Source organism: Thunnus thynnus, chromosome 22 (assembly GCF_963924715.1).
Source record: "Thunnus thynnus chromosome 22, fThuThy2.1, whole genome shotgun sequence".
Taxonomy (NCBI): Eukaryota; Metazoa; Chordata; class Actinopteri; order Scombriformes; family Scombridae; genus Thunnus; species Thunnus thynnus.
The window spans coordinates 18,636,285-18,654,243 of NC_089538.1; the positions used below are offsets into that span (position 1 = coordinate 18,636,285).

General features: G+C 40.4%; 3 protein-coding genes across 4 annotated transcripts in view; 1 reads left to right on the top strand and 2 right to left on the bottom strand.

The window, feature by feature from the left end:
- Positions 1–4,887, bottom strand: part of LOC137174312 (solute carrier family 12 member 6-like) — a 28,815-nt gene extending 23,928 nt beyond the window's left edge. For both annotated transcript variants that reach the window (XM_067579512.1, XM_067579511.1), the window contains exons 1-2: positions 4,736–4,887; positions 525–1,311 (exon numbers count right to left, since the gene is read on the bottom strand). In XM_067579512.1, the coding sequence (XP_067435613.1) occupies positions 525–750 (226 nt within the window). In that variant the 5' untranslated portion in view covers positions 751–1,311; positions 4,736–4,887. The remainder of the gene's footprint in view (positions 1–524; positions 1,312–4,735) is intronic.
- Positions 4,888–6,439: 1,552 nt separating this feature from the next.
- Positions 6,440–8,988, bottom strand: nop10 (NOP10 ribonucleoprotein homolog (yeast)). The gene is made up of 2 exons (XM_067580106.1): positions 8,762–8,988; positions 6,440–6,858 (listed from the first exon to the last, which is right to left on the bottom strand). Exons 1-2 carry the CDS (start codon positions 8,813–8,815, stop codon positions 6,718–6,720), a joined length of 195 nt encoding a protein of 64 aa, XP_067436207.1. The 5' UTR covers positions 8,816–8,988; the 3' UTR covers positions 6,440–6,717.
- A 931-nt stretch (positions 8,989–9,919) lies between these two features.
- On the top strand, positions 9,920–17,952 carry LOC137175118 (uro-adherence factor A-like). Its single transcript, XM_067580813.1, has 8 exons — positions 9,920–10,000; positions 11,256–11,911; positions 11,995–12,092; positions 12,213–12,373; positions 12,800–12,937; positions 13,345–13,437; positions 14,164–14,265; positions 15,324–17,952. Exons 2-8 carry the CDS (start codon positions 11,265–11,267, stop codon positions 17,856–17,858), a joined length of 3,774 nt encoding a protein of 1,257 aa, XP_067436914.1. The 5' UTR covers positions 9,920–10,000; positions 11,256–11,264; the 3' UTR covers positions 17,859–17,952.
- The last annotated feature ends 7 nt before the right edge of the window (positions 17,953–17,959 follow it).

Sequence of the window (17,959 nt, forward strand, 5' to 3'; positions counted from 1 at the left end):
ATATTGATTTTTATGCCAGGTGGAGACCCAGCAGATCTGAAACGAGATCCTTCAACATAATCTCACTGCTGTTTAGGGGACATTTTTCACCATCTGTCGTCTCAGTTTGTTGCACAGATGTTAGTGGGAATCCAGATGCTGCCGCTCTGTCCGAAGGGCTTTCAAAAGTTAAGGAGGGGTCACAGGTTCACAACGTGCTTGTTTCTCAGCCGATGACTCACGAGGGAGGAGTGGCCCGGCTTACGTGTCTCAAACATATGGATTAAACTGTGGTTTCACTGTATGTGTCAATCTAAGTAGTGGGATTAGATACAACAGAGCAACAGGTTTTAAAGCAGAGTAGATCTGGTTTTAATTTCTCCACACAAGAAGCGCTCCTGGCAGTGCTTTTGTCCGCCATAAAAAAGTGTGAACAGGCTTTATGAGCCATTTTTAAAACATAAAAAATCTTGCCACAGTAACTACAGTAACAACACACTATTTATGTGTGTGTGTGTGTGTGTGTGTGTGTGTGTGGACCTCACCTTGATCCACGTTGCTGTAGTCCGGCGTGTCGGCCCCTCCTCCTGCTGTAGCGGTGGTCGTCAGGCCTCCTGACCCCTCGCTGAGGGGGTCACTTCGATTGACGCTTTCTCTGGAGCCGAAGCGCACGCGGGCAGTGGAGCGGGAGCTGATGTCAGGCGATGTGTCGGACAGCCCCGGGAGGTCCTCCGCCTTGGTGGGCGTCACCGTAAACCGTACCGATGCCATAGCAACTTTCTTGGAAAAGTAGAGGAGGGAAGGAGGGGGGGTATCGTGTGGGGATGCGGGAGAAGAGGGATGGGGGGTCACAGACTAGCTAGCGGGGCGGTGCTAACCTGAGCTAGGCTATCTCCCAGGTGATGCTGAGGTAACGGCGGCCTCTACAATTTGCTCTTTTGCAGCTGCAATTCTCCATTGAAGCGAACCGGTTGTCTGCCAGCAGGCATGTGAAAGAAACTCTGCGACAGGCCTCTCTCTGAGTGCATGTGTGTTTAAAAATGTTCCAGATGTTTGATATGAAGCGGTTTTACATGTGATAGAAAGAACCACAAGTTTTAAGTCAGATATGAAGTAACCACAGAAAAAGATCAAGAGGTTGCAGAAAATCTATAAATATCCTTATAAAGATCAAGATAAATGTCTCACTGCTTTCACTCCAGTCAGCCTTATAACATCAACTTTTGTCTGAGATGGGTGTTTCTGTGCTTGTAAACTGGTCTTTCTCTCTGCTCCTTTTTCAAGTAAACATAACTAAGACTGGAGATAAATATGTTTTTCTACTGATAGAACCTGTCGGTGGTCACAGCAAGAGCAGGAGATGACATGGACAAGATGAGGAAGGGAGGAGATGAGAGAAAAAATACAGCAAAAATTAGTTTACACTTCAACAACAGCCTATTCTTTTTAAATAAATTGACAGAATATCTTAAAGTGTAAGAAACCTACATGTTCAGAGAATGAAAATTAAAGGTAATTTTCAATTATTTGTGTCTGTAACAGATCTCCACGTCATGTTTTTGGATGTTTCGGTAGCTCGGCGTGGTAACGACTGAGCAGCGTTTGTGTCATGCGTTCACTTGTGAGGAAAATCAGTTTAACAGTTTTACAATGCTTTCTCTGTAGTACCATGACATAAATTAATTCAAGCATAGAAGAAAGCTGAAAGAGGAAGCAGTGCGGCTCAGTTTTTAGGTAAAGGGTTTATTGTTAGTCTCTAGTCTGCCGCTATGGCTTCTAAATCAGAAAAAACACACACTCCCAACATGCTTTTCTACGTCATTAATTTCACCAAAAGTGAGTGTCAACTCATCCTCAATCACGCTTTGACCTACAGCTGCAACGATTAGTTGATTTATCAGTTTTTAATCTATTTCGCTAATTGATTAATCGATTTTGTCACTTTGCCTAAAATTGTCTGGTTCCAGCCTCTCAAATGAATATAATATAACACAAATTAATAGTTTCTGGTTGTTCTTCTATGACAGTAAACTGAAAGTCTTTGCATTGTGGACTGTTGGTCAGGACAAAGACATTTGAGGATGTCATCCTGGGCTTTGGGAAACAACATTTTCTGACATTTTAAAGATCAAACAACTAATCGATTCATTGAGAAAACAAATCAACAGATTAATCGACAATGAAAATAACCGTTAGTTGCGGCCGTACTTTGACTAAATATTCATGGTTTCCACCTACTTCCCTTCTTGCATTAACTGCACATTCATGTCTCTTTAGAGCTCAACAGATAAATGATCAGGCCGATGAATTGGCCGATATTAGCAGGTGTCGCAGGTATATCAGTATTGGTGTAAATGGCAGCTGATAAGTGACAAGAAACAGCAGGACAGAAACTAGTTTGAGTTCATTTAGAAATAGTGTTACAAAGTTTGTTCACCAGATTGCACTGACAAGTTGATTTTTCAACTGTACAATGTCCTTTAAAATCCTTTAAAAAGAATTATTGTTGATATTTTGACATATTTAAATTATTACCATCTAATTTATCTTTACAGAATAAAACATACATGTATAAAAACGCCATTATCGGCTACAGACAGCCAGTATCAGTCGGGTTGTATCTCTTACAAAGATAAACTAACTGTGGAAAACTAATAGATCAATGACTGACTGAAGTATCCTCCTTCCACAACGGCATGCAGGCTCTAAATGAAGGAAGTGTAAAACAGTAACCTGTGTTAACCTCACTGTTGGCCCGTGTGCCAAGCAGGTGCAAAGTCTTGACATGACGTTACAAGACAGGTGGGTATAGCTGAATTGTTGTTTTAGCTCAGTTCATAATTTAATTATAAAAGGAGAGAGAGAGAGAAAGAGAGAGAGAGACAGGGAGAGAGAGAGCGGTTCCAACCGGTTGTGCCAGTAGCTGCTGGCTGTTTTTTCCTCTCCCTCCTTGCATGCAGAGGCATTGGGACGTTTTCCTGTTTTATAAGGCTGCTTCACACGCTTTGTCTGTCCACGTTCAGAGATGGACGAGAAAGAGAAAGCAAGGTGCACAGCGCTAAAAAGGATACTTGTCTTTCATTCTCCCTGCAGAGGGGAGAGAGTTGAAAAGGGAGGAGGGTGTGAGTTTATTTTCACAAACTTGCAGCTACGTTTTTTGCCGACTGAAAGGGGAAGCAGGAGCCTCCCTCCCTGCATGTATCGTGCGAAAAAGGTTGGGAAACACCCCAGAGAGGTTATTGGTCTAGACAAACACTTTCACACCTAACAGGCGGTCACAATAAGAGTCTCCAGAACAACTCAACCGCATGCCTTTTGCTCGAGCGAGGAGGAAATCAAACGTAACATATGACAGGGTGTAACTTCATCGTCAGTTTACACTTAAATGGATTTTTGGGAGGGATTTTTTTTTTTAAACAATCCTTTCGATTTAACAACCACGCTGCATTGTTCTATTGTGGTCGATGTGGGGCAAAAATAGTAAAACATTGTGGTAGTTTACTCCACTTCTACTAAAGTATTTGTGGTTTCTTCTCTGCAGAAGACAATTTGCAGCAGTTTTTTGGTGACAATAAAACCCCAAGTTTCCACTTTCTGTCCGCTTTTCGCAACATTACAACATGACATCCAAGTGTGGAGCGTTTTGTTCTGCTTTCTGGTATTTCAGCCTCCTATTTTTGCACCTTACAGAATTGATTTCATCTTCGGTTACACAGATATCACAATGTATAATTGTCATATTTCATAACGCATAAACAGCATATTATGATGTGTTACTGAGCCCCAGCTGGTCAAGTATTTCATTCTCTCCAGATCTTAAAGGCTGCATTGCTGTCTTTTGTAGTACAATTTTCTGAATTCAGTCTTTTACTTTCACTAAATCAACTGTTAGTGGATGTATACGTTGCCTGTTTGGCTGTCATACCACATTAAGTCACTGATACTGAGAGGCAGGGGTATGACCCAGCCCTAAGCAGCGGAGGTCACACCTAGAATATAGTTAATTTAATTATTAATAAAGAGATATTAACTCAAAATTAAGAGATAACGTCCTGTCCTCTTGTCTAGCTGTCAGCCTTTGTCGATGGGGTTCATATTAATGCAGCTGTAACCATTATGACCCACGGACAGGGATTTACCTAAACAAACATTAGCCAATTAAGATAAATATCCTGTAATTAGTCCCAACCAGCAACAAGAGGAAAGCCCAGTTGATGCTTTGCCCAGTTCCCATCTTAAGCCAATTAAGCTAGCCATAATAATTCTGGCTTGAACCGGTCAGTAAACGCCTCTCGCTATTATAACACAGACAAAGCTGGCGTTTTAAGAAGATAACGAGCAGGTGTTGTTGTTTTAACCTTAGAGGGCTTTTTCATGACAAAAGGAATGCGGCATCTGTCTGAAGCTGCGGGCAGTTCAACGCATTTCAAACCGGCTAAAATCACAGAGGCGCGCAGTTGATTTTGAGATAAACTGGCGGAGTAATTAGCCTGTTATCGCCGGAGTTGTCTATTTGGTTTAAATTAAAGAGCGTGTTAATGAAGAGCGGCATCTGGCCGAGCACTGAGCCATCACTTCGGTAGCTGTAAGGTAGAAGTACAGGCGGGTTGTGTCGGGTGAAGCCGAAAGCTAACGTTAGCCATGCCCGCTGATAAACTGTCAACTCCGCCAAGCTCCGGCTAACTTATCTCACTGACAGCGACAAAAAGACCGCAGAAAATCTCCAAGACAAAACATTGGCAAATAAAGCGCATACCTGACTCAAGTTTCCGTTAAAAGAACGCTTCCACCATACGGTTATTTTCTGTTTCGTTTGGCTTCTCTCCCGGGTTTTCTCGGCACTTTTTTTGGTCCAACCGACCCAACAGAAAACATGCGCGAGCGACTCGCAGGTCCTATCTCCCTTGCCGTCGCTACAACGGTTTGCGCATGCGTAGTGTCGAACACAACAGTCAACGATACATGGGAAATGTAGTCCATAGGTACTATTGCGCAATTTTGGTCCAAACAGCGTTTTAGTGCTGCTATTTTCAATTTAATTATTTATTCATTCATAATTTTAATAATTTAATATACAAATATTGTTACAATAGTGACATAAATGCAATTTTGAATAGAAATACTGAGTTAAAATGGATTAATGGGACAAAATAGGGAGTGTCACAAGTTAATGTGTGCATACAGAATAAATAATGTATGAGTCCCTTTTAGTTTGCTATTAGTGTTTCCTCTCGTAGGCTCTTTAGTGACACTGGTTTATGAGTTTATAAAGATGTTTTTCTCTCCATAAAAAAGAAACAAATTATTAATCTGAAAGCTTTCTCTGCAGTTTGCTACACCAGAAATCCATTTTATATTCCATTAAAACGCATCTTGTAACCTTTCTTTTTTTATTATTGTTTTTATGTGCAAAACAATGACAAACACTTGAGCACAGGGGAAACATCCATAAATCAAATCAAATATATATGTCTAACAGAGCAAGTAGATCTGTGTCTATTGATCCAGAGTTGGGGTGTCAGCTTTACCCTTTAGCCTTTGTACAAGCCACTTTTAATATTTCAACCATATATTCACCCTTTCATTGTATACTGACCATTTAAAAAATAACAAAAGCAGCAAAATCTCCACAGGAATATTGTATCTTAATATTCTTTTCAGAGCTGTATGCACTGTTTCCTAGAATTTGGATCTTGTCTCTCTTTGATTTGTCGTATTTATTTGTTGTTTAGTTCAAGAGGGAGATGGATGACTCTTTGGAAAATGCTCACCTTCAAGTAGACAGTTACTGTATGAGGGTATAAATCTGTTTCGTAGGGGACAAAAAACAAGTGAACAAAAGCTGCAGGATCAGCAAAACGTGTTAAACCTTAAATCTTTTGCCATTATCTTAACATAATGTCATCTGATGGGGGGAGGGGGACAAGCCAACATTCAGCAGAAAATGTACTTTTTCTATTTTATCACAAAAAAGGCCATTTTGCAGTCACCAGATTGCACATTATCTCAGACAGGTGTGTCCTAGAAAACCAGGATGAGGCCTGAAATTGCAGTCTATAAATAATGTTTTTTCTTTCAGTTTTTTGGGGGGCGTCCTGTCACTTCAAAGCTCCACGAGGAGATTGAAACATAAAGGTGGACGTCAAATTAAAGGAAAAACTAAAGTAAGGTGTATTAGTAACACACTGGGTAGCCATAATATTAGCACAAATTCTCAAAGTTTCTGGACACTAGTGGAGGGACAAACATCTTTCTTTTTTAAGATATCCCCTCATTTTGTGTTTTGATGGTGGAGGAGAGTGCTGTCAAACATGTTGGTCCCATAAGTGTTTAACTGGGATGAGATCTGGTGCTTCTGCATGGAAGTATCTGCATTTAACGTGTTCCTTCACTCATTTATTCAAGTTTTACCGTTTAATTTATCACCAGCCTCTATCTTATTGACACAGACACAACCGACTTAAGTCAATCAACCGAATATTTATTCAACATTAATACAAAAATCAGAACAATAACCTCAAATAAATGACAATAAACTGTGACACATGAAAATAAGATCTATAACATCCTAGTTGTTGAAGCTGATATGCAATATATGACCCGACTGCACTTTGACAAGTTGTGATCCAGAGTTTTGCTCGGCTTTACGGTCCCGTCTTCGCCTTCATCCTTCTGTTGTTTCTTTGTGTGTTCTCCGTCCATCCATCCATCCGTCCTTGGTCTTTCTCCACCTCTCGCTCACAGAACAGGTCTGGGCTGCTGGGTGAGCAGAATACCGAAGCGTTTCTTCAGCATCACCCTGTGTCGGGAGAACTTGTCATCCGGGGAGAAGCGGGCCGGGTGGGCCGAGCTGGTGGGCTGCCCATCGGGTGCCACCTTCTGTTGGTGACAAAGAAGGAAGCAGAAGGTTATTAAAAAAAAGCTCAGTTGATTTCAGTGTTGGAAGATATGAACAATAAAGATGTTTTTAAATAATAATATATCACATTTACTCAGGTTCACATCCATGTCAGTATTCTCAAATCTGTTTATCCCAGAAATCGTTGTATGCTGACAGATTATCATTAAAACAGTGGATGTATTTTAGAATATGTATCTGCATATTGTGTAATATGTATACAAGATTGCGATGTGGCACATATTTGGAACGGTCTACAATCACTTTAGAAAGAGGTTATTTTAACCTCTAATGCTTTTATCTTGTGTCATGCTTAAATTTTATGTGTATTAAAGCGTATAAGTTGTTTTATTTTATTCAATTTCATCGTTTATGTGAGTATGACCTGTGACGGCTCCCGTCTGCTGCTGTGTGCTCTGTCAGTTACTGTGTCTACTCAGGTTTGTCTTCGAGGTGCCAGATGAGCCGATCGCAGTAATCCAACTAGATTTGGAGCCAAGTGCTCTACATGATATAAACGTCTCAGCTTCCAGCTTGGCTCGCTCTCTTGCCCACCAGCGCCTTGGCCTTTGTTTTATTTTTACTCCACACATCCACGTGAACACTACTGACGTCACTGACTAACGCATCTCATATTCGAGGTTACCTTACAGTTTGTTTTCTTTACTACAATAAATAACTTGTATTTATCGGCATTTGGTGTCTTTTCCTGTTTTTGTCATGGCCTATGGGCTGAGTAATGACAGGCCCATGTCCCACATTCGATCCCATCTGTGCAAATTTTTGGTTTTGACTGTCTTCTTGTCCTGGTTATTTGTATATTTGGATGTGCATTGTGTGTTTGTAGGGTTTGGAAGATGTGGTATGCCCCCGCTATGAAACACTGCAGCAGTCTCTTGTCACCAAGGTTACAAAGCAGATGATAAATTATAGATATGTACTGTGTATACCTCACAGTTGTCAGTGATGACAGAGCAATAATCAAAGTAGAGCTGCAACTATTAGTCGATTAATGTTGACAGAAAATTTATCTGCAACAATTTTCATAATGAAATAATTGTTTTAGTAATTTTTTAAGCAAAAACGTCAAAGATCTATTGGTACAAGATTCACAAATGTGAGGATTTTATGGTTTTCTCTGTCTTCTGTGATGATAAACTGGATATATTTGGGTTTTTGACTGTCTGACAAAACAAGACATTTGACAACAGGTCAGCTTGGGCTTTGGGAAATAATAAAGAGCATTAGATTAGATTTTTAATAAAATCTCTGTGGGGGGGGAAAGCAAATGTTGCAGCAGAAAACTTACCAGCATTATATATGAGAATTTAAATGTATGAAATAAATGTATTAAACTTCTTAGACATAATCTAAGAGTTGCATGCTGCTCTCTATATCATTCTAAAAGAAATATTTTGAGGGTTTCTTTGCCTGCAAGCACTATGAAGACGAGCTTTGTTGTTGTTGTGTTGGATATGTGATGAAACTTTAATTAAATGACCCTTAAAATAACGTTCAGTATTGCCAAAGATATCAGACTGTCTTTGTTGTTATTGCATGTAGTAGCCGCTGAAAGAGATTAAATTGAAAGACTGCTGATGAGGCTTAAATTGATGACAACCGTTTTATTTTCTTCTGTGTTTGATTTTGAGAAGTTTTGTTTAAGTTTAATAAGAAAACTAAAAGACAGAAGCTAACGGTCTCAAGTCCCTGTTAGCTAAGTTTATACCAACTTGTATCAACGTCGATTGAAAGCAAAGAGACGATTTCATTTATTCAAATAAAATTCAGCACTGGCAGACTAAAGTGTGATTACTTTAATAATGAAGCTAAACATATTTATAGAGAATTAGTTGGATTTGAGGGATGTAAACATAAGGTTACCTTCAGGGTGTAGACTCTGTCCCCGTTTTCATCTAAGTGATACTGCAGAAACATCTCGACGAAATTCTTGTTTTACAGCTTCAGAGGCTAAAAAAATATCAAACAGGTCGTTTTTATATCGAGAAAACAAAAAGTCTGCAGGCAACACGTTCGTTATCACCTCGTTTTCCACGTGCGGCGAAGTTTCTCCTCGTTCGGGTAGCAGACCGGATATCCGGTTTAGTGTGCGAGGCGCGTAGCATTCTGGGAAATTGAGTGTCTTAAAAATAACAGGTATTTCAATTATTGTCTCTGCAAAACTGGATTTTTTTAAGCTTAAAGGTTGATTCTTGACCTTGATAACAGTAATTCTTCACATAATTTCACATATTTTTATTTTTTTTATTCGGTCCTTATTTTAAAAGTGTTACAAAAGAATTCACGTATAGATCAATCATAACAGATTATATCAAATAAACGAGGAAAGAAACTTTATTGACTGAAAAGGTGCAGGCTGAAGTTTTAGCTTGTTATTCTTATCATTTTACCTCAAACAAACAATATAAAACAATAGTTCCAAAATACAAAATCAAACATTTCATTCACCGTTATGTTCAAACTTGAGGTTTTTGTTCACTATGTTTTAGTTACTGAATTTCTTCTGGGGACTCTCAGCCACATCGCACAGTGGCGTTTTCTCAGTTGCCATGGAGATGAGTTGTCATCACGTGACCTAACTATAGAACTAATTTTAATTTACATTTAATAATAATATAGATAAAATGTCAAGAAAATGTAATATTTTTACTTCAAATGCTCAATTTGCTTAAATAAATATATCAAGAAATAGTCTCAACTGATCATTTTATGCTACTTCATAATCAAAAATATCTCAATACAATCTAATCAGACATATCGTCTAATTGAAGGGTCCATATGAGACATAATTATTAAGCATGTATGTGAATTACTGGTTGTTTTATTCTGCAGCTGTAAATAATCTATTTGAGTCAGTACACACATATATAAGAATATAGCTGCCATACTGTAATTAAAAAAACATACAAGTAAATTAAAATAGATTTACAAAACAGTAACAAATGTCAGTTTGTGAGACAGAGTTTAGTTAGTTTGGAATGTTTATATTCAGAATATTATTTGTAAGTAAACAGAATAAAACCAAGAATCAAGTTTATATTTAAAACAGAAGCTGATACAAACTGATTTTGAAGACGCTTTTACAGGATTTGTTGAAGAGAGGTAGGACTGATAAGAACTATCTGATTGACCTACAATATGTGTTATTTACCATTTCCTTTGTTCGCAGTGACACAGTTTGTACCACTTTTCATGTTAACACACAGCCACAACTTTAATCTTCTATCTTGAAGGCAGGATACAGATGTGGTCAATATTTTTGATTGTTACTTTCACATAATGTCAGTAGAGCAACACAATGTTTCAAATAGTGTCAAATGATCTGTGCAGCAGTGTGAACACGTAGATTTTTGATGACAGACAATTTCATATGTGTACGGTTTTATTTCATACATATGCAGTAAAATGTCCACTTAAGAAGCTAATTGGAATCATAAAAGTTAATGAATATAAATAAGAGGTCAAATGAGCCTGATTGTTCCATGTTAACAACATAAAAGCTGCATTTCCTCATTACACCACAGTGTATTGTATTCTCTTATTGGATTTCATTCATCAGATGATGCATAATACAACTTATTCAGTGAATGAGTCATCAAAACTATTGTTTCCTGGGTCTTTTTTTTTCAGTATGTTCTCAGCTAGATTTTTAAAATTACTTGATTTTTTGCCATGGAGCTTGATTGTAGAGAACAGAAAAGACTGAAGGCTCATGGAGAAGCATTATGAAACACTCAGAAACACTGTCAGACCTGTAAAGACATTTTCACTGCTCATATTTTAGTTGTAGTATGCAGTGGTGAAGTGTAACTCAAGTGCTGTACTTAAGTACAATTTAAGGTGCTTGTACTTGAGTATTTTCATTTTATTCTACTTGATACTTATTTATATTGTAGTTTTTACTCTACCACATTTATTTGACATCTTTAGCTTTAGATTTTACATAAAATAACATAATGATAAGCTTATAAATTAAACTGCAGTGTGTATTTGTGTGTCTTTGTCATGTTTCAGATGTCTTTGTGTTGTTAGCAGTTCCACCAAAAGCAACATTTTTCCTCAAATGGTTTCAAATAAATAAACAGTTTGAGGCCCAAAGAGGTTAAACTCTCCTATATTTTACAAAAATGCAAATATTAAAGAAAAGTTCTGAATACTGAATACCCAAACTAGCTCCAACTACAACAATTCAATCCTGTTTATGCACTGACTCATCAGTCTTAATCATGTACTTTGTTAAATGTATTCAATATATCAGACACAGCCCCATTTTCTCCATACGAGTACTTTTACTTCAGTACTTGTATACTTGGTAATTGCTGACATTTACTGATTTTCCATTTATATTTCCTGACAGTTAACCAGGATGGATCCAGTGCCGTTTACTCCGCCTGAGGTCATCCTAAACTATGGAGAAGAGCAGTCAGGATCGCTGCCCTTATATCATTTCCCTCCACGTTATCACCGACCGTTTCCTGCAGAACTAAACACCAGCGGCAATGAAACCAGCAGCCGTGAGGCGAGGACGGATGGATCGGCATCACAGAAACCTGCCACGGTTGCAGAAATGCTCCGCAGCACAGCAGCGAACTCAGATCACAGGACGTCTCAGACACAGACGGCTTCAAACCAAACCCCGATGGGCCCCGTCCAGCACCAGGGGAGTCCCTCTTTCTTACATTTCCTGCCAGGTGTTAGCCCCTCTCCTCTCAGCCTCCAGGATTTCTCCCCTGATCCCCCCCAGATGGGATTGTCACCGCTTCTCCCAGAGCTCGTATTCACCTCCTGCTCTCCTCAGGACCCCCTCTGGCTGAATATGAACCCCCTCTCCGTCACACCTGACTCCAGGTTTGGTGTTAGTCCCTGTGTGCTGGTTCCAGTCAGCACCCCGACCGAGCCCTGGTTCAGCCCAGATTCACCTGCTCGCTTCAGGCTCCCCCAGCCGCAGTTTTGTCCCAGTTGGTGCGTGTGTCCGGAGAGCGTCCCCGTCCATCAGCCCTGCACTCCAGGCCTGTAAGAGATACACAGCAAATAAGATAATCATTTAAAAACTATAAATTGTTTTGTTTGTAGTTAAATCACCTGCCTGACTCCAGGTTACCGAGCAGAGCAGAGTCTGCAGCGTCAGGGAGGGAACAGAGTGCAGAGCAGTGCAAGTCAGGAGGTCAAAGGTCAAAGATTTGTAAAGAAGAAGGTGACAAAAACATGAGAGACATCTTTATCCTTCATTCTTTTCTCCCTCCAGAATATTGAGTTCACATTTCAGTCCCTATTCTCTCCCTAATTTGAGTCCTTTCGCTGTGTGTCCTCTCAGAGAAAGAACACAGAGAGGAACAACTACAAGCAGACGACAGCGTCAACAACACGACAAAGTCTGAGACCTCCCTGACGTTTCTTGAGCCTTTGGACGAGGAATTTCTGGCAAATCGCGCTTTCGAGGACTACATGTCGATCATGGACGCCCTCAGTCCCGAGGTGCACAGATGTGATTTACTGTTAAAATGTAGAAAAACCTGGAAATGTCATAAATGATGCATGCAGGCAAGATTTCACTCTAAGATTTTTATTGTTTAGAAGAAAATCTGTATAGAGGTAGTTTTGCCTCTTTATCAAAATGTTGAATATTTCTTTTTTTGCAGTTAATTGCTTTTATTATTTTCTACTACAGTATATGTCCAGGTATTCAACAATAGAATAAATCAATATATTTGCACACACTTGCACAAATATATAAGTATAAGTACATGAGAGAGAGAAAGAAACATGAGCAAGAAAACCTAAAAAGAGAAATTGTTGAATCTTTCATCATTTAATCAACAAAACTCTACAATGTGAAACGTTATGCTTGTACTGTAAATCTAATAGGTGATCAATCATCAACTAAATGTTCTCTCTGTCCAGATCCAAGAGAACGTGGACGCCAAAGCGCATGAAACTGAGGAAGAAAGAGATGTGGAAGAGGAGAAACTGGAAATAGAGAACGGCTCGTTTCTGGAGTATCTGGATGAGCTGTGCAAGGACGAGGATTTCGTCAAAAGGGTGAATTATCAGCAGCATTATTAATACACATCGGAAACATCACGACTGGCGAGGGTTTTGGAAGCGGATTGTTTTTGTTGCGACCTGCTGTTCTCTGATTTTCTCCCCTCAACTCATTTCCATGTAATCAGAGAGCAGCAGAGTGTTTCTCAGCAACAATTCCCGACCTGCTGTGTCATTATATCAATATTATTTTCTGCTACTGGGTTTAATTTTTGTGCATCAAGAAACTAAAATACAATCTGCTTTAAAAGACTGCATCATCTGGGTGACTTTATTATGTCATGATGTCAGTTTTTTTACATTATTTTGACTGTGTTGAGTATCTGAGACGCCACAAATAGTGTCATTAAAGTCATTATAGACATGATAGTGTTTTGTTGTCTCTGATCGTCTGTCTCTCTCAGGTGGGGTTGATACTGGACACAGAGTACCTGGATTCCCTCCTTTCTTCCAGTCTAGCTCCCATCGATCTTCTTGCACTGGAAGAACAAGAGCAGGTAAAAAAAAAAAAAAAAAGTGAGGAAAAAGTATTTTAAAGTTTACTATGAGGCTTCAGTCGTCCAAATCAGTCAAATAAATTTAATATCTTTCAAGGTTAAAGTCTTCTTAGAGCCAGAGTCCCTCTCTTTTGTTACAACCCTTCAATACAGCTGAACATACTGTCTGGTGAGACACAAAGAAGGATTTTTATTTCATCATTTTACCTTCAGATAAAATTTTACTCAAAACAAGGACTGACTTTGTCCTCCATCACATTGAAGAGGAGGAATGATTCATTCGTTCATTTGGGCATGTGACTATTGTTTTAAGACAGACATGAAAAATTGTGAACGTGTCCTTTAACGTCATAAGTACTGAGCCACTGTGTGCTTGTTATTGATGGTCTGAACTGCAGGACACACAGTATTCACTCCTGCGTCCAAAATGTCCTTTAGACAGTCAAAAGCTTCTGTTTGTTTGTAAAAAAAAAAAAACTTTGAATCTTCTTTGAATTTACTAATCCCATCAACCTGCTGCCGTCTCCATCATCCATCTCTCTCTGAGTAGTTGTGTCATTATAATACACAAATAATAGCATCATCGTGAGGCCATAGAGGTTCGAAGTTAACTTTCAGCTATTTGTTTTGCTGTCTTGCTGCTTTCTAAAAGACTATATATATAAATTCAGGAAAAAGGTCTTAATGTCTCTGCTTTTTCAATCTGTGCTCGTCTCTTTCTGTCAGGTGGCGTCAACTCTGAACATAGAAGAACATACTGATTCCTTCCTTTCTTCAGACCATTCAGAGGCCATTGACTTTATTCCACTGAAAGAGCAAGAGGAAGAGGTGAAGTATGATAAATCAGTGTTTTGGTGCCTTTTGGGGCACGAGGTTCATCTAGGATCAGAAGAGCAGACCAGCTTTGTGCCATTCTTGAGTCTTAACATCAGCAGCAATGTACAGCTGTGTGACAGTATTCAGGAGGACTTTACTGTCATGTAAAGGTAGTTAAAAGTGCTACAGAAGCAAAAGGCTTGCTGGCAAATTGCACAAGAGAAGGAAACTGTAATACCTTAGTTTTATTAATTAGTAGGCTGATAATATTAACCTCAAAATATTTGCCATAGAAGCAAAATAATACCTAAACATGCAGATACACTCTGCTCTTATGGAGTGGAAGATGAAAATGCAGAATCTACAAACAAAAGGTGTTCATTTAGCTCTCTGGTCCATCTGAACCAGTATGTTCAAGAAAATAAACACTATTTTTACTATTTCTACAGCATAGATTATGTAATATTTATAAAATCTATATAACAAATATTTATTTGCACAGGTATAAAACAATACAACACTATGACAATGTAAAATAGGAGTCAAACAGCATGATTCATTCACACACTCGGGACTTAAAATGAACAACTTTAAATAAAAGACAAAAGCAGAACACACAAAATAACACCAAAGAAATCAAAAACAGATGACCCGTGCACTGTAAGTAGAGAGAAAATGTTAATCACATGCTGTATGTGCGTAATGAGAGTGCAGTTGCCGTGGCTTGGCCCGTATTTTTAGCTCGAGTTTTGTAGTTACTGCTGGTTCTTCCTGCTGTTTTCACACAAATTACACTTTACTGTAACATTATTTTATTTTTATGTGGCAGCCAGTTGTCAAAAAGATTCCCATATTTACTCAGTGTAGCACAAAAGTGTAGTTAGTGTGTTTTGGTTTTTTAGGCCAGTAAACCACAAAGGACACTTACAGTCTACTATATATATTCCTAAATAAGCAATAAAGTCTTTTTGCATCAAGAGAAATGCTTCAGCAACAATTCAATTTTGTAAAAGGGACATTTAACTAATATTTTTTGCTCTCGCCTTCTTGTTTTTTATCTTGGTCTGCAGACTTTGGAGGAGGTTCTGCAGGAGCAATCACTTCAACCTGCTCTCTGCTGCTCCCCTCTCCTCCCTTCACACCTGCTAGAAGAAACACCTGGAAGTCAGGAGAACGACAGCTTTCCGTTACCCGAAGAACACTGCAGCCCTCTTCATCACAGTGGCTCCCTCTTCATGGACTGTAGTTTCACTTCATCTCTGCTGTCGCCTGCCAAAACCTCCCCAGACACTAGTCTTACTTCTGAGTTGACGGCAGGAGACAGTGATGCATTGGTGGCGGCACCTGCAGCTACACTTCCTGCAGCCGACGGTGGTCAAGATGAGTCCGAAGACGCCTTGGTGTCCCTCAAAAACCTTTCAAACAACCTGTTGGCTCAGTTGTCCCAGAAGCTCCAGGATGGATCTTTATCTGGAGATCATCTTGCTTCCAAGTCCCCTTCAAGCTGCAGGGTTTCAGGCTCGCTGGAGGACCCTCGTCAGGATCCTGCGCTCAGTTTCAGAGCCGATTCGTTGACCGACAGCCCGCCGCAATCACCCGAGCCTCCATCTTTGAGGTTCCTAGCTTTGAAAACACTTAACCTCCTGCCTCCGCCACCAGCCCAGATAAGAGAGGCCGAGGAACACCACAGCCCCCCAAACCCTTCAAAGTCCTTCACCACCCCACCCAAAGAAAGTGACGACACCAACTATGCAATTCCTGTGCCAGCTAGTTTGTCTTTTGTAGAAGACTCCCGTGATCCCCAAGCTGGTGGCGATATATCAGGCTCGGTGCCTGAAAAACAGACAGTAGAGCCACCAGAACGACTGCAAGTCCCTCAAGAGTCAGCGACCCCCGGCGTCTTCTCTGAACTCAGGACAGGAGCGCGGCGAGAGACGAAGATGAAATGTGAGAGAGATCCGGAAAAAGGTGTCAGAACATCGGTGACACGGAAACCAAATAAAGAAAAAGGGATGATTAAAAAGACTTTTGAAAAGAAGGAGGAGAAAAAAGAGACCAAACTGATCAGACGCAGTCAGAGACAATCAGGCCAAAGACTCTTCGTTGAATACAAAACAGAAACAGCAGAAGAGAAGAAACCCAGCGAGAAGAACATTAAGAAAACGGCTCAATCGACCCCAGAGAAGGACGAGGTAATTTATGAAAAACAGAGACGGTACTCAGGAGAAAAGCAATTATGTAAAAAAGAGGAGAGTCAAGGAACAAACGTAATAAATTCTGAACAATCTGGGGAGACAGCGGACGAGAAACAAGGTCAGAAACTCGCAGGGGATCAGCGTGAGGCCAACAGCTCTGACGTCTGCGCCGAAACGGGGGAACAAAACGCTCTTTTAACCAAAACACAACAGAACAAGATGAGTAAGGAGAGAGTAAATAGAGAAGAGGAGGCGGTCCGAATGCCCTGTATTGTGAGGCGAAGAACTAGGAGCATGGTTACCGAAGAGAAGGTGCAGCTGAGTCCAGTTTTAAGTCCGTCAACTAGAGCCAGACGGAAAAACAAACACTCAGAGATGCAGAGAAGTGAGACGAAGTCCTCACCTAAGAGAGGAAAACAAGTCGAACCAGAAGGAAATGAGCAGGAGAACGTAAGTGAACCGCAGACTCTGCCAGTTTCAAGTCCTAAGAAAAGGAGCAGAGGCAGGAGCGATGAAGAGGAGAAAAGCGAGACGGCTGATGAGACACAATCAAGTGGATGCGAGGCCGAAGAGGAGGTGTCACCTTCTCCGCCGAGCCCAAGAGTTCAGACTCAATCAGCACAAGACTCAAAAGATGATCAAGGTAGTCTTGAAGAGTCGCCAGAGGAAACACTGCTGAATGAGATAAATGAGCCACTCTCTGCGAAAACCTGCGAGCAGCAAATGAAAATACTGAATGACGGCGACAAATCTCATGACTTTTACAGCTTAAGGTCAAGAACTCGCAACACGAGACAAGTCAGGAAGTCGGAGAAACCCGATATGTTGGACATGAGAGGAACTCAAGACGACAAGGCGACACAAGCAGCACATCGCTCGTCCGGGCTGAGAGACACAAGTCCAGACAAGACGGCGGATGTGAACGGTGAAGGAGAAAAGATAAGCGAGGAAGAACATCCAGGCGCCACATTGAGCCCAGTGAAAAGACATGGTGACAAGGTGGAGCTTGAATCAGAGACGCACAGGTTAAGTCCAATAAAAAGAGCAAGAAGAAAGAAAACCGAGGTGAAGTCTGAGAGAGATGAAGAGCAGACGGGAAACGAGACGCGTGACGATGAGGCCGAAAACCAGGACGAGGCGGACACATCTGGCTGTATCTCAAGCCCAGCGTCAGCGGGAGGCGACATAAAGGAAGAGTTTGCTAAAAACGATGCAGGCAGGCGACCTTCAAAAGACGAACACAGCGTAGCGGAAACCAGAGGGGACCGTTTTCCTTGTAGGAGACGAACGCGGCTTCTTGTAAAGTTGCCCACAAAGTACGAAGATTTTATCTTGTGTAAGACGAAAAGGACACGACAAACAGCAGCGGGACGAGCGGAAAAGAAAGACAGGAAAAGGAAAAAGAGGTGATCCGGTTATCAAAAATGCGCCACAAGACGGAAAGAAACTCAAAAGTATGTAATGATGAGCGCAGGAAATGTGATGCTGGGAGAAAAAAAAGAAACCATACA

Bases quoted from the DNA above. Each gene is read 5' to 3' on its own strand.
- nop10 (XM_067580106.1), bottom strand. From the start codon at position 8,815: ATGTTTCTGCAGTATCACTTAGATGAAAACGGGGACAGAGTCTACACC. The intron at 6,859-8,761 runs GTAACCTTATGT...TGTCACCAACAG, and splicing joins ACAGAGTCTACACCCTGAAG to AAGGTGGCACCCGATGGGCA.
- LOC137175118 (XM_067580813.1), top strand. From the start codon at position 11,265: ATGGATCCAGTGCCGTTTACTCCGCCTGAGGTCATCCTAAACTATGGA. The intron at 12,374-12,799 runs GTGCACAGATGT...CTCTCTGTCCAG, and splicing joins TGGACGCCCTCAGTCCCGAG to ATCCAAGAGAACGTGGACGC. The intron at 12,938-13,344 runs GTGAATTATCAG...TGTCTCTCTCAG, and splicing joins ACGAGGATTTCGTCAAAAGG to GTGGGGTTGATACTGGACAC.